This window comes from Scyliorhinus torazame, chromosome 6 (genome assembly GCF_047496885.1).
Source record: "Scyliorhinus torazame isolate Kashiwa2021f chromosome 6, sScyTor2.1, whole genome shotgun sequence".
Classification (NCBI taxonomy): domain Eukaryota; kingdom Metazoa; phylum Chordata; class Chondrichthyes; order Carcharhiniformes; family Scyliorhinidae; genus Scyliorhinus; species Scyliorhinus torazame.
The window spans coordinates 115,465,247-115,482,110 of record NC_092712.1 but is presented as its reverse complement, the minus strand read 5'-3'; the positions used below and the strand labels follow the sequence as shown (position 1 = coordinate 115,482,110).

General features: G+C 48.7%; 1 protein-coding gene across 3 annotated transcripts in view; it reads left to right on the top strand.

Annotated features, from left to right (window-relative positions):
• cmtm6 (CKLF-like MARVEL transmembrane domain containing 6) overlaps positions 1–16,864 on the top strand; it is a 122,517-nt gene that overhangs the window by 73,846 nt on the left and 31,807 nt on the right. For all 3 annotated transcript variants that reach the window (XM_072508711.1, XM_072508712.1, XM_072508710.1), the window contains exon 3: positions 10,491–10,667. In XM_072508711.1, coding sequence (XP_072364812.1) covers positions 10,491–10,667 — 177 coding nt within the window. The remainder of the gene's footprint in view (positions 1–10,490; positions 10,668–16,864) is intronic.

Genomic DNA, 16,864 nt, shown 5'->3' with positions numbered 1-16,864 from the left:
CCCCTCCCATTTCCAGCATTAGCACAGTCAACGCCTTCGCGCCCCCCCCCCCCCCCCCCCCCCCCCGGACAGGACCAGCGAGTGCGGCCGTGACCTGTCCAACCTTGGCTCCTGCACCAAGTTCCAGTCCCACCCCACTATCAGTTTGTGTATGTCCAAGTCGGGGATGGTCCTACACACCTTCGCGAATCCCACCTCGTCCCAATTGGGACTATATACACTTACCAGCGCCACTAGCCTCCCCTCAGGCGCTGGCCCCTGTGACAGTATTTCAACTTGTACATTTTTTTATCTGCATGAGAAATGGTCAAAGGAACCTAACTCTGGCTTTAACATTGATTCACATGCGAATCTATGATTCATTAAAAGTCACGTTTTTCTGGAATGTAACCACAGTGAGGACTCCCTGTAACCTGAAAATACTCCACTAGATTGACAATTATATATCCAGCCCTGGAATGTTACCACAAGGACGCATGGGATGTAGTGTAAAATGCAGCACACTGAAGCACTAACACATAGCTGAACAGAGTTCCTAATCTTGCCTGCCAAGCTGAAAGCAGGGTGCATTAAGGAAAGTCAAAATGTGGAGGCTTCGCTGAACCTCCTGGTAGCCTGTCATGAGTAACATACGTAGCAGCTTGAGATTATCAATTTGGTAGGACCTGCAAAAGGAAAACAGATAGTTTCAACGGCCCTGAAACTATTTTAAGACCACATTTTCATGCAAAGTGTAACAATAAAACAACACAAACGCCAAACAAATTCACAAAACTGATTCTATAAACTGCTGTATATGCTCATTTAATGAACCCAATCCCATCAGGAGACTATGTTCTTCGATTGCTATTGTTCAACATAGTCAAGATCTCATCAGCTTTTTCGCAGTATCATGCCACTGACCCCAATCCTAGTTTTAGTGCCACCTAATAACAATCTAATAATCATCAGGCATCCTTGGTTTTTTTTTACGGAATTAATCTGTCATCTATCTGTACACACATATTCTATATGGACGTTCACAATCTTGGAAGCAAAATGATCCATATCATCCTTGTATTTGGGGTGAATGCAGTGGGTGGGGGAGGGTTAAGGAGATTTCATGGAGATAGTTGAGCCTGAAAAGAGATTAGGGGTGGTATTCCCATTCATGATGCCCCTGTAGTTGAGGCACTGCGTAGTCAAACTGCACCAATGTTTGATGACTAACACCGTTGTGCACGAGATGTAGTCCAATTTCTGCCCCTCTTGAGGGAAAAGTGATGGGGCCAATACTGGATGAAGCCACAGGTGACAGACATTGACTAATTTGGGTAAAGCAAGGGCATCAAAACATTCACCTATTTCATTGTGATGACCTGAATGTCTACAATATTTTTAGTGAATGCCTGTACAAAGAAAAAAACAGTGAATGGCAATGAATTAAGGACTTTGCCGAAGATCTGTGATCTAGATTGATCTTTGACAGTGGGGTAATGGCAGAACCTCCACTGTCATCATCACCTGCTGCTGCTATTCCAGAACAATGATCAGCTGCAGTCTTCTGTGTTTAGCAACCATGAAGCAGTCCATAAAAATAGCATAAGAGCAGCAAAACATGTCATTGTAGATCATCTATCATTATTTTGTGAGTAATCTTAACAGCACCTTGAAATGGAACAAGACTAATGCTGTTCTATCTATGATCAGTTTAACTGAACCTTGATCATTTTTTAATGGAGATCACAATTCTGTACATTTCTGGACCAGCTATATAAATACTGTGGCTATAAGAGCAGGTTAGAGGCTGGGAACTCTGACAAATAACCCGCCTCCTCACTCCCCAAAGCCTGTCCACCACCAAGGCTCAAGTCAGGAATGTGTTGTCATTCTCCCTACTGGCCTGGATGAGTGCAGCTCCAAAAGTATTCCGGACCCCTGATTGGCACCCTTCCCACCAGCTTCAACATTTACACCCTCCACTACCGACGCAGAATAGCAACCGTGTATACGATTGACACAACTCACCAAAGCTGCAAACCATACCAACTAGAAGGACAAGGCAGCAGGTGAATGGGAACACTGCCATGTACAAGTTCCCCTCCCAAGTCACACAACATTCTGACTTGGAAATGTTTATCCCTTCTTAACAGCACTGTGTGGCTACCTAGATTACATGGGCCGAAGCCCACATCCCGTGAACACATTTTCAAAAATGAGCGGAGCAGCCAAGGGAGAGGCGTCTGCAGACACCAGATTCAACGAGATTAGCAAAGGACTCATTAAAGCCAGATCATTGAAAGGGGCCCATGAATTGCTTTTCCCCAATCAGCTGCCCAGCCCGCATCCCCAAGTGCTTGTGGTCGGCTGGACCCTTCCTGTCTGTGAGAGAATTCCACTAGCAGGAGGCCCCGTTGCCTGGACTTAATTGCAAAGGTGCCGCACAAGATATTTCTGGATTTAAAACTGCATCGGTCACACATCTTTCGGTGTAAAGCTTTGTTATTGGGCGATCTTGCTTATTTATGCTGAGCTGCAGTGTCATTAACACTACACCCTGTATGCTTCATCCGATGCCAGTGCTTATGTAGTTACATTGTATATGTTGTGTTGCCCTATTATGTATTTTCTTTTATTCCCTTTTCTTCTCATGTACTTAATGGCAGAAAAATACTTATCACTGTACCTCGGTACACGTGACAATAAACAAATCCAATCCAATCCAAAGTAAAAAGTTGACATGTTTTATAATTCTAGCCATTCAAATATTTCTAGCTTCAAGTCTGGCTGTAAACCATGAACTCAAAGAAAAATCTAAGAGAAAAATATGACTTTAATTCATCATTGCTGGAAACCATTCTCTATGATGAAATGAAAATTCTGCATATCGACAGTAGATGGCATCATATACCCGTGTGTGTTGTCGTTGCTTTTTCTGCCGTTTATCACATACAAAACATACAAAGTATTTTCCATAGGATTCTGTAAGAGAACCAAACAGGTTTTTACAGTTCCCTACGATCTGTTGTTTGGAGATCTTGGATTTTTTTGAGGCTGTTGGTGGGCTGTTGTTTTCTTCTCTTGCCGCAGCACTGAAAAGGCACAAACCAAAGTCACAAATAACATCCTCCCTGATTGTGGTGCATTATTTTACCTCAGCCTCTCCACGGCCGTGAACTTAATCAACCATACCACCCTCCAATGCCTTTCCTCCACTATCCACAGCCATTATCCTTTTACCTCTCCACTTGTGGACAAAGTCCCCACCCCCCACATTGTTACCTCAGAAATTTCCAAGAATCCATTCATCATGGCTCCGCTTCCGTGTGTGCTGAGTACATCCGGCAGTCTTTCTCCACCATTTTTCTCAGCTCCGTAGAAAACGGTGAAACTATTGTCTTCAGTCCCTGCCAAACAGCCATAGATTCCAATCCCCTCCCAAGCAGATTGATTATAATCTCAAGTGTCCTGTTTGATCCTGACTTTTTGATTTTGTTTATTGTCATGTGTACCGAGGTACAGTGAAAAGTATTTAACTGCGAGCAGCCCAAACAGATCATTAAGTGCATGAAAAGAAAAAATACATAATAGGACAACACAAGGTACACAATGTAACTAGATAAACACCGGCATCGGGTGAAGCATACAGGGGTGTTGTGTTAATCAGGTCAGTCCATACCACATTCATCCCACATCCAGTTTCACAAAGACCTCTACGCCCACTTCCAAAACATCCCTGCTTCAGCAAGTCAGATGCTGATACCTTTATCCATACCTTGGTATCTCCAGACTCAACAGCCCCAAAACATTCCTTGCTGATCTCCCATCTTCCACTGTCTGTAAATTTCGACTCATCCAAACCTCTGCCACTCCTATCTTCTCCAGTACCAGGGTCCACTGACCATGCCGGAATTTTCTGGTCATTGCGATTCCATTTTCCCACCAGCAGCACAGGCCTGCCAGTGGGGTTCGCAGCAGCATGGGGTGGTTACAATGGGAATTCCTTTTGACAATCAGCGGTAAGATAGAATCCTGCTCCAGCGAACAGCGTGAGGCCGGTAAACACGCGGCCGTCCGGCTGGAGAGACCCACCCACTATCTTGGGTTTTGACTTACATTGCCTTCCAGCCCCTTAACATCTCCTTTTAAGTTCGCAAATTTGCATTTCAAGTCCTTCATGTCCTCCCTCTCCCTGCACCCTTTTCCAACTCTACAGACCCTCCCTTGAATTTTGTTCCTTATTCCTCTGTCATCTACTCCCACTTTGTGCTTTAAACCTTGCAATCCCTGGTATTCCCTCCATAAATCCTTTTGGCTGACTATCCTATTCCCCGCCTCTTAGGTCCTCTTTGAATCCCACCCCTTTGCAAATTGATTGTAATATTGACAGAGGCCTGGAACAAAGGGCCCGTCTGTGCATGATCAGTGCAAGACCAAGAAAGAGGAAGGGGAGTAAAGAACATTGTAAGAAATGTAACAAAATAGGCCTTTAACATGTGATATGTGGGGTGTGGCAGTTACTGAAGTTCAGGCACTTTAAAAAAATATTTTTTATTCTCCTTTTTCACATTTTCTCCCAAATTTACGCCCACCAACAATAATCAGTAACAAATATGTCAATCCCCTTTTCAATGACAACGTTCCCATCCTCCCACCAAACCTGAAACATTAGCCCGCATGTTCACACAATGACAAAAAGGAATTAGGGATCACCCATAGTCGCCATTAACACAGACAGCCCCCCTCCCCCCAACCCTCCCACCCACACGTCCCAACTAATGTTCAATGTTATCCAGTTCTTGAAAGTGCATAATGAATAATGCCCATGAATTGTAGAATCCCTCCATCCTTCCCCTCAGTTCAAACTTAACCTTCTCAAGAGTCAAGAATTTCAACAGGTGCCCCCGCCACGCCAGAGCACAGGGTGGAAAGGTTGCTCTCCATCCCATCAGGATCTGCCTTCGGGCGATCAACGAGGCGAAGGCTACAACATCTGCCTCCGCACCCGTTTCCAACCCTGGCTGGCCTGACACCCCGAATATGGCCTCCCGGGGGCCCAGATCCAGTTTCACGTGCACCACTTTAAAAATTACCCTAAAAACCTCCTTCCAGTAATCCTCTAGCTTTGGACAGGACCAAAACATATGAGCGTGGTTTGCGGGGCACCCCCGCAACGTTCACACACATCTTCTACTCCTTCAAAGAATCGCCTCATCCTCCCCCTCGTGAGTTGTGCTCTGTATACCACCTTCAGCTGTATCAGCCCCAACCTCATGCACGAGGTGGAGGCATTCACTCTGGAGCACCTCACACCAGAACCCCTCCTCCATTTCCTCTCCCAACTCTTCCTCCCACTTTGCTTTGATCCCTTCCAGTGGTGCCTTCTCCTCTTCCAAAATAGCTCCATAAACCGCTGACACTACCCCCGTAACCCTGTCATCAGCACCTCCTCCAGCATTGTGGATGCCGGCTCCACCGGGAAGCTCTGTATCTCCTTTCTGGCAAAATCTCGAACCTGCATGTATCTAAACATTTCCCTCTGCTCCAGCCCATACTTCGCTTCCAGCTCCTTCAATCCTGCAAACCGATCCCTAAGAAACAAATCTTTTAGTGCCTTAATCCCCTTCTCCTTCCATTTCTGAAAATTTCCATCCCACTTCCCTGGCTCAAATCTGTGGTTCCCCCGAATCGGCATTTCCCTTGACCCTGCCCCCAACCTGAAGTGATGGCGAAACTGCCTCCAAATTCTCAATGAAGCTATTATTATGTGCAGGGGTTCGGGATTGAAAGCACTAGCAACAGCGCCGCTCCCTGAGTATTTCCCCGGGGCTATCGGGAGCGGCGCTGTTGCTAGTGCTTTCAATGCCGAACCCCTGCACAAACTCTCCTCCATTCTGACCCACTGGGAATCAACCCCTCTGACCCAGCTCCGCACCTTTTCCACATTCATCGCCCAGTAGTAAGACATCAGGTTCGGAAGACCCAAACCCCCTGCCTGCCTTCCCCTCTGTAGTAGCACCTTTCTAACTCTGGCCACCTTCCCTCCCCATGTGAACAAATAATCCTTCACTCAATCTCTCTGAAAAAAGCCTTTGGCAGGAAAATCGGCAGGCATTGAAAAATAAACAGAAATCACGGCAACACGTTCATTTTAACCACCTGTACCTGACCTGCCAGTGACAGGGGGAGACCATCCCACCTTGCCAGATCATCTTTCACTCTCCCCACCAAACTAGAAATGTTGTACCTGTGGAGCCCCCCGTCCCCACTCCTGGGCAACCTCACCCCAGATACCTAAAGTGAGTCCCTGCCCTACGGAATAGCAGCCCCTCCAGCCCTGCCCCCACCCCCGGCCGAGACAACACAAAATACTCACTCTTGTCTAGATTTAGTTTGTACCCCGAGAAAGACCGAAACACTCGAAGCAGCTCCAATATTCCCCCTATCGACACACTTGGTTCCGACACGTATAACAGCAAGTCATCGGCATATAAGGACACCCTATTCTCTATTCCCCCCCCCCCCCCCCCCCCCCCCGCACTATTCCTTTCCATACCCCCGAACTTCTTAATGCAATGGCCAACGGCTCAATCGCGAGTGCAAACAGCAGGGGGGACAGAGGACATCCCTGCCTAGTCCCACGGTGGAGAGAAAAGTATCTCGAGCTGATGTTGTTTGTGACTCGCCCTCGGCTCCTTATAGAGTAGCTTTACCCAGTTCACAAATCTTAGTCCAATCCCAAACCGCTCCAGAACTGCCATCAAGTACCCCTATTCTACCCGGTCAAACGCCTTCTCAGCGTCCAATGCCACAACCACCTCTGTTTCCTTCCCCTCCGCCGGTGCCATAACAACGTTCAGTACCCGTCTAACGTTTGAAAAGAGCTGCCTCCCACTCACGAACCCCGTCTGATCTTCACCTATCACCTTCGGGAGGCACTCCTCCAGCCTACCCATCAGTACCTTCGCCAATACTTTTGCCTCCACATTCAGAAGTGATATGGGCCTATACGACCCACACGCCGTCGGATCCTTATCATTTTTTAGCAACAGGGAAATCGATGCCTGCCCCAAAGTTTGTGGCAACACCCCCTTCCCTATCGCCTCTTCAAACATCCCCACCATCAGGGGTACCAGCTTATCCTTGAATTTTTTTATAATATTCCTCCAGAAACCCATCCGGCCCTGCCACCTTCCCCGACTGCATCCTCTCAATCGCATCTTTTATTTTCTGCTCCACTGTCGCTCCTTCTAATGTAGCCTTGTCCCCCCTCCCCTAACCTCGGATACTGCAACCCATCTAGAAATTCCTGCATCTCCCAGTCTCCCCCTGGTGGCTCTGACTGGTACAACCTCTCATAAAATTCCTCAAAAACCTTGTTAATCAGATCCAGAGCCACCACCAACTTCCCTGCCCTATCCCTCAACTGAACAATTTCCCTTACCGCTGCCTCCCTCCGGAGCTGACCTAACATACTTATCTCCATGTTCGTAAACTGCACCCCTTGCTCCATGTTCGTAAACTGCACCCCTAGCTCGTCTCACACACCGCCTTCCTGGTGGACAGTCGGTCAAAGCTCGCCTGTAGTTCCTTCCTCTTTTCCAACTTCGCTGGGTCCCCATCTTCTGCATAACTCCTATCTACCTCCAACATCTCACCTATTACCCTCTGCCGCTCCAACCTCTCCTCTTTGTCCACCCTGGCCTTAAACAAAATCACCTCACCCCTCACCACCGCCTTTAGAGCCTCCCAGACAACTGCCTTCGACACCTCACCCGTACAATTGAAACCTACATATTCCTCAATTACTTTTTCAATTTTGTCACAGAACCCTTGGACCCCAAAAGTCCCACATCTAATTTCCACCCCGGCCTCTGCGCTACCCCCTTCTCCAGCACCATATCCACCCAATGCGGAGCATGATCTGACACTGCAATTGCCGAGTATTCCAACCCCTTAACCCCAGCCAGCAAAGCCATCCCCACCACGGAAAAGTTGATCCACGAGTATATCTTATGGACTACTGAGAAAAACGAGTACTCCCGTTCCCTCGGGTTCAGAAAACTCCAAGGGTCCACCCCTCCCATTTCCACCATTAGCCCAGCCAGCGCCTTCGCCCCCCCTCCCCTGATGGGACCAGCCAGCGCGGCCGTGACCTGTCCAACTTTGGCTCCTGCACCAAGTTCCAGTCCACCCCCCCCCCCACTATCAGTTTGTGTGAGTCCAAGTCGGGGATGGCCCCAAACACCTTCTTTGCGAATCCCACATCGCCACAATTTGGGACTGTATACACTTAACAGCGCCACTAATCTCCCCTTCAGCGCCCCTGTCACAATCACATATCTACCCGCCTGATCTGCCACCACCTTCTCCATCTGGAACCGTACTCTTTTGCTGACCATTACTGCTCCCCCTCGAGCCCTTCCGTCAAATCCAGAGTGAAACACCTGACTAACCCAGCCTTTTTTAAGTCTCACCTGGTCCTTCACCCTCAAGTGAGTCTCCTGCAGCATTGCTACATCGGCTTTCAAACTTTTAAGATGCGCAAGCACCCTTGACCTCTTGACCGGACCTCCTAACCCCCTCGCGTTCCATGTGACTATATCCTAACTGGGGGACTCTCACCTCCCCCACCCTTCTTATCCACCATCATCATACCACCGGGCCCTGCCCCATGAGCCTCACCCGCCTATCCATTATTAACATCGGACCCCCCCCCCCTTCCACATTTCCTCTCGAAAAAACATCTCCCAGCATCAATTCCCCCCTCGCCTCGTAGGCCCATCAAAACCTGCTAACCAGTCTCTAATGTCCTCAGCCCTCCTCTCACCTCATCTCCGTTTACTAGCCGACTTTAGTTGGCTAGCGCGGGTGGCTTCCCCCCGCCAAGGTATACCGTCCCCTCCCACCCAGTGAAGTTCAGGCACTTTGATTCTCCTTTTTCACTTTGATCTCGCCTGTCTCTGTATGGCGTTTGAGTTTGTGTAATAGTTTACAATAACTTTTTAATTAACGTTTCGCTCCAGAGTTTGATCATACCAGCATTTTAGCTCTTGAAAGATATGTATTTGCAAAATTATTATTATTATGCTGTTAGAGGGATGGATCTGTTCCGCTAGCTCATTTGAGATTGAAAGTAAATAAATACCTGTCCATGGTGGATAATGCAAGATTGATTTGAAATCTTTGAAAATGAAACATTCCATGGAATACCTACCGATCATGGAAGAGTCACCAGTGGCATGCAACTGTTCGTTCATAACTTGGCAGATTTTACTCGTATAGATTTGATAATTAATGAGACGTTTACCACCTTGGAAGCTTTAGCTGTCTTTATATCTCCATCTATTCACTGTTCATTGAAAGGATCTTGCCCGATTGGATTGGACCAGCCCTTTTGCCTTCCATAATGAGGGTAGAAATTACAATTGGTAGAATTTATGTCTGAATACCTGGGAATATATTCCTGTACGAACCATTTTTACACCGGCATTAACTAATTGGATTTCAGTGGGTTAAAAACAGGATACACAAACATGTTGTGCGGCATTATACAAATACTGGCTACTATTCAGTACACCACTGCAATCATCCCGTCAAGCTTCACTGTTTCTGCTCGTTCAGATCAAAGTGGATCCTGCAAGATGCTGTAATGTGTCGAGATCTGTAACCTTAAATACCAATTACAGAAAATTTTGATTATCACTTGATACTTTAGTTTTTCTTCTCTTCAACAAATTGCCTGTAGCGTAAAGAAATCTGAATTTGAAACATATTCAGTTGATCATAATGTAAATGTTTGAGGAACAAGCGCTCACTAATTTGAAGCTGAAGATTACTGAGCTTATTGGGCATTTTGGGATTGGGTGGCAGAGTGGGTCAACAGAAAGACAACAAGCTTCACAGTTCATCCCTTGGGTTTGCACACATCCTAAAGTATAGTTGCCAGGGCCCTAAACAGAATGAGTTTCAAATATTCCTAACTTAATTCATAATGGGTGTAAATTCACATTAGGAAGCTTCCCTCAGTTTTCCACTGACCTGACTTATCAAGATTGGCTAGCGTAGAAAAGTCACTTTGATGTATTAAAAGGTATCCTTCTTGGGGCAGCATGGTGGTACAGTGGTTAGCACTGCTGCCTCACAGCGCTGAGGACTCCGGTTCAATCCCAGCCCGGGTCACTGTCCATGTGAAGTTTGCACATTCTCACTGTGTTGGCCACACTAAATTGTCCCTTAATTGGAAAAAAAGAATTGGGTACTCTAAATTTATTTTAAAAAATAAGAAGAAAGTGTACTCTTCCGAGGCCGAGGTTAATGTGTGTTTGAAGGGGTGGTTTAACCTTTATATGGCCAATTTTACCCTTTATTTGATGAGTATACATGTTAACAGTGACCAAGGACAACTAAATTGGGTTAATCTTTAAGTCGACATCAAAGCATGATATGCAGGATGTTTGTTTGTCTGAATTTATTTTCTGAATTTATGTTTTGCATTTTCTCTTGGGCAGATCTTGTCATTTGTGGCCTTTATTCTGGAGGAGCTAGTGAACAGCTGCGTGAACTGTCATGTACTTTACTTCTTTGAGTTTGTCAGCTGTAGCGCCTTCTTACTGACTACTTTCCTGCTGATCATACTGGCTACTTGTCTGAAAAGTAAATTGGACCGGATCAACTGGAGAATAGTGGTAAGTAGAATCATTTAATTTATTGAAATGGATTGCATTATGTTTAGCTTTACGTTGCAGCAAATTGGATTGACTCCACGTGATATGATGTAACAGCTGATGAAGCTGGTTAGCACTGCTACCTCACGGGACCAGGGTTCAATTCCGGCCTTGGGTGACTGACTGTGTGGAGTTTGGATGTTCACCCCATGTCTGCGTGGGTTTCATCCGGGGACTCCGGTTTCTTCCCACAGCCCAATAATAGGTGGAATTGGCCACGTTACATTGAGCTTTGCTTTCCCAAGGTGTGCAGGTTAGATGGCGTTGCGGGGGCATACTTGGAGCATACTTAAGGCAAATTTAATATGTCAAAGGCCATGAACCATGAGAATATCACTGCTCTAGCAATGAATTTTTTTTTTTTTAAATATGTTTTATTGAAATTTTTTTCCCAAACAACAATTTTCCCCCTCTTACAAAGCAAACGCAACAATAACAATACAGAAATTTTTAACAATACACAAGTAACAAAACCCCTTTATCTTTGACCTAAACTAAACTAACACACCACCCCCCCCCCCCCCCCCCACGCCCCCTCCCCCCTCCCCCTGGGTTGCTGCTGCTGGTCATCTGTCTTCCCTCTAACGTTCCCCTAGGTAGTCGAGAAATGGCTGCCACCGCCTGGTGAACCCTTGAGCCGATCCTCTCAGGGCAAACTTTATCTGCTCCAGTTTAATGAACCCCGCCATATCATTTACCCAGGCCTCCAGTCCGGGGGGTTTCGCCTCCTTCCACATGAGTAGGATCCTGCGCCGGGCTACTAGGGACGCAAAGGCCACAACGTCGGCCTCTTTCGCCTCCTGCACTCCCGGCTCTTCCGCAACTCCAAATAGAGCTAACCCCCAGCCTGGTTTGACCCGGGCCTTCACCACCCGCGAAATCACTCCCGTCACTCCCTTCCAATACCCTTCCAGTGCCGGGCACGCCCAAAAAATATGTGCGTGGTTTGCCGGGCTCCCGCCACACCTCCCACATTTGTCCTCCGCTCCAAAGAACCTGCTCAATCTTGCTCCCGTTATGTGTGCTCTATGTAGCACCTTAAATTGAATCAGGCTAAGCCTGGCGCATGAGGAAGAGGAATTTACCCTGCTTAGGGCATCAGCCCACATACCCTCCTCTATCTCCTCCCCTAGTTCTTCTTCCCACTTTCCTTTTAGTTCGCCCACCAACTCCTCCCCCTCTTCCCTCATCTCTCGGTATATCTCTGACACCTTGCCCTCTCCGACCCACACCCCTGAAAGCACCCTGTCCTGTATCCCCTGTGTCGGGAGCAACGGAAATTCCCTCACCTGTTGTCTAGTAAACGCCCTCACCTGCATATATCTCAAGAAATTTCCCCGGGGCAACTTATACTTTTCCTCCAATGCTCCCAAGCTCGCAAAAGTCCCATCTATAAATAAATCTCCCACCCTCCCAATTCCCAACTGGTACCAGCTCTGAAATCCTCCATCCATTCTTCCTGGGGCGAACCTATGGTTGTTCCTGATTGGGGACCCCACCAGGGCTCCCCGCACCCCTCTCTGTCGCCTCCACTGTCCCCAGATATTCAATGTTGCCGCCACCACCGGGTTCGTGGTAAACTTTTTAGGTGAGATAGGTCGCGGCGCCGTCACCAGCGCCTCTAAACTCGTCCCTTTACAGGACTTTCTCTCCAGTCTTTTCCACGCCGCTCCCTCACCCTCCATCATCCATTTACGTATCATTGCCACATTGGCGGCCCAATAGTAATCACCCAAGTTCGGTAGTGCCAATCCTCCTCTGTCCCTACTACGCTGAAGGAACCCCCTCCTTACTCTCGGAACTTTCCCTGCCCACACGAAGCTCGTGATACTCCTGTCTATTTTATTGAAAAGGTCTTGGTGATTAGTATAGGGAGACATTGAAATACAAATAAGAACCTCGGGAGGACCATCATCTTAATTGCTTGCACCCTGCCCGCCAGCGATAGAGGCTGCATGTCCCACCTCTTGAAGTCCTCCTCCATTTGTTCTACCAACCGTGTCAGATTAAGTCTGTGCAAGGTTCCCCAGCTCCTAGCGATCTGAATCCCCAGGTATCGGAAGTTTCTTTCCACTTTCCTTAGAGGCAAGCCTTCTATCTCTCTACTCTGGTCCCCTGGATGTATCACAAATAATTCACTCTTCCCCATGTTTAGCCTATACCCCGAGAAATCCCCGAACCCCCTCAAAATTCGCATAACCTCTATCATCCCCCCCGCTGGGTCCGACACGTATAACAATAGGTCATCCGCGTATAACGAGACTCGGTGTTCTTCTCCCCCTCTAATCACCCCTCTCCATTTCCTGGAGTCTCTCAACGCCATGGCCAGAGGTTCAATTGCCAACGCGAACAACAATGGAGACAGCGGGCATCCCTGTCTTGTTCCCCTATATAGTCGGAAATACTCCGATCTATGTCGACCTGTAACTACGCTTGCTGTTGGAGCCCCATAAAGAAGTCTAACCCAGCTAATAAACCCGTACCCAAACCTCCTTAACACTTCCCATAAATACTCCCACTCCACCCTATCAAATGCCTTCTCTGCGTCCATTGCTGCCACTATCTCTGCCTCCCCCTCCACTGGGGGCATCATTATCACCCCTAATAGTCGTCGCACGTTAACATTCAGTTGTCTCCCTTTTACGAACCCTGTCTGGTCTTCGTGCACCACCCCCGGGACACAGTCCTCTATCCTCGATGCCAGTACCTTTGCCAACAATTTGGCGTCCACGTTCAATAATGAAATGGGTCTATAGGACCCGCACTGCAACGGATCTTTATCCCTCTTCAAAATTAACAATATCGTCGCCTCCGACATCGTCGGGGGTAGAGTCCCCCCTTTCCTGGCCTCATTGAACGTCCTCACCATCAACGGGGCCAACAAGTCCACATATTTTCTGTAATACTCCACCGGGAACCCGTCTGATCCTGGGGCCTTCCCTGCTTGCATGCTTCCCAGTCCCTTAATAACCTCGTCCACCCCAATCGGTGCCCCCAGGCCTACCACCCCCCCGCTCCTCCACTTTCGGGAACCTCAATTGGTCCAGGAACTGCCGCATCCCCTCCTCTCCCTCTGGGGGTTGAGACCTATACAGTTCCTCATAGAAGGTCTTGAACACCTCATTTATCTTTCCTGCCCTTCGCACCGTGTCTCCCCTTTCGTCTCTAATTCCTCCTATCTCCCTCGCTGCTGCCCTCTTTCGCAATTGATGAGCCAACAGGCGACTAGCCTTTTCCCCATATTCATACCTCCTCCCCTGTGCCTTCCTCCACAGTACCTCCGCCTTTCTGGTGGTCAGAAGGTCAAATTCCGTCTGGAGTCGTCTCCTCTCCCTGTACAATTCCTCCTCCGGGGTCTCTGCAAATTCCCTATCCACCCTTAAAATCTCCCCCAGTAATCTTTCCCTTTCCTTGGCCTGTTTTCCTTTTGTGGGCCCCAATGGAGATCAGCTCTCCTCTGACCACCGCTTTTAGTGCTTCCCATACCACTCCCACAGGGACCTCGCCGTCGTCATTGACCTCCAGGTATCTCTCAATACACCCCCGCACTCTTGCACACACTCCCTCATCCGCCATCAGTCCCACATCTAATCGCCAGAGTGTTCTCTGCTCCCTTTCCTCTCCTAATTCCAGGTCCACCCAATGTGGGGCATGATCCGAAACCGCTATGGCTGAGTACTCAGCTTCTTCCACCCTAGAGATCAACGACCTTCCCAAAACAAAAAAATCTATCCGGGAGTACACTTTATGGACATGGGAGAAGAAGGAAAACTCCCTAGCCCTAGGTCTAAGAAATCGCCATGGATCCACTCCCCCCATTTGGTCTATAAACCCCTTAAGTACCTTGGCCGCTGCCGGCCTACTTCCGGTCCTTGAGCTGGATCTATCTAGCCCCGGGTCCAGCACCGTATTAAAGTCCCCTCCTAAAATCAAGTTTCCTACCTCCAGGTCCGGTATACGCCCCAGCATCCGTCTCATAAATCCCGCATCGTCCCAGTTTGGGGCATACACATTAACCAACACGACCCCCATTCCCTCCAGCCTGCCACTCACCATTACATATCTACCTCCGCTATCTGCTACGATGTTCTTTGCTTCAAATGCTACCCGTTTCCCCACCAAAATGGCCACCCCTCTATTCTTTGCGTCCAGTCCTGAGTGGAACACCTGTCCCACCCATCCTTTCCTTAGCCTAACTTGGTCCGCCACCTTTAGGTGCGTCTCTTGGAGCATAACCACGTCTGCCCTTAGTCCTTTCAAATGCGCGAGCACTCGGGCCCTTTTTATCGGTCCGTTCAGGCCTCTCACGTTCCACGTGATCAGCCTCACTAGGGGGCTACCTGCCCCCTCCCGTGTCGACTAGCCATTACCTTCTCTAGGCCAGTCCCATATCCCGCCTCCGCGCTCCCGCTCACTCCCCCAGCGTCGCACACCATCCCCGCCCACCCACTCTTTAGCCATTTCCTTTTGGATTTCCGCAGCAGCAACCCAGTTGTCCCCCCCCCCTCCCCCTCCCTCCCCCCCCTCCCCACTAGATCTCTTTCTAGCATGATTTCTCCCCCCATATTACTTCCGTAAGTCAGCTGACTTCAACTGACCCCGGCTACTCCTGCTCACTCCTCGACCCCCCCCGTGTGGGGAACTCCCATCCGCCTTGCGCCTGTCTTCCCGCCTTATTCTTTCTGGCGCGGGAACATCCCTTTACCTGACCTGCCTCTTATGGCGCAGCTCCCTTTCCCCTCCTCCTCCCCTTCCCCATTCTCCAACTATGTCCCGTCTTTCCCCCCTCACCGGCGCCCACATTTCCCCAAATTTCTCCCCCCTTCCCAATTTACTTCTCAATTAACTTCAACCATAACATTAACAATAACATTTCCTGCAGCATCAGTCCCTCAGTTCCGATCCAATTTCTCTTTGATGAAGGTCCATGCTTCCTCCGCTGTCTCGAAATAATGGTGTCTCTCCTGATACGTGACCCATAGTCTTGCCGGCTGCAGCATCCCGAACTTCACCTTCCTTTTATGCAACACCTCTTTGGCTCGGTTGAAGCTCGCCCTCCTTCTCGCCACCTCCGCACTCCAATCCTGGTATGCCCGTACCACTGCATTCTCCCATCTGCTACTCCGCACCTTTTTAGCCCAGCAATGAATATTTGTGCTCCAGAACTGACTACTACTCTACCAAGTTGGCTCAGCATGATAACTTCTGGTGGCGATATGTGGGTGGAGGTTGCACGTTGGGTGGCTCCTGCTAGAGCTTTTGGTTTTGGCCCTTGATAACCAGTTTTTGGGGAGAATTTTGCATGATTATTTGTTGGAAAGTCGAAGGCACCCAAAGCATGTCGAAAATCCAGAAAAAGAATTGTGGGGGGGGGGGCGCGTAGACGTCCCCAAGTGAGTTTGGTGGGGAGTCCGGCGGGGGAGTTTGAGCGGCTGTTTTCTTTTCTTTTTTTAAAATATATTTATGAAAGTTTTTTTTACCAACACAATTTTTTCCCCTTACAAACAATAACACCCCCCCGCCCCCCCCCCCCCCCCCCCCCCGGTAACAAAATAACACAAAAACGCACTGAGCAAGATATATACATGGCAAAATGGTATATTTACCTAGCTTTATTCACTGGCTCTCTCCCGCACGTGCCAGTTTCCCCCACCCTTCATGTTATCTCCTGCTCCTCCATCCCACCAAGCAATCCCCCATCCCCCCCCACCCCCCACCCAGGGTTGCTGCTGCTGCTGACCGAACTTCCTCTAACGCTCCGCGAGATGGTCTAGGAACGGTTGCCACCGCCTGTAGAACCCCTGCGTAGACCCTCTCAAGGCAAACTTTATCCTTTCCAACTTGATAAACCCTGCCATATCATTTGTCCAGGCCTCCACGCTAGGGGGCTTCGCCTCCTTCCACATTAGCAAGATCCTTCGCCGGGCTACTAGGGACGCAAAGGCCAGAATGCCGGCCTCTTTCGCCTCCTGCACTCCCGGTTCGTCCACTACTCCAAATATTGCTAGCCCCCAGCTTGGCTTGACCCGGACTTTCACCACCTGAGATATTGCTCCTGCCACTCCTCTCCAGAACCCCTCCAGTGCCGGGCATGACCAAAACATATGGACATAGTTCGCCGGACTCCCTGAGCATCTTCCGCATCTGTCCTCTACTCC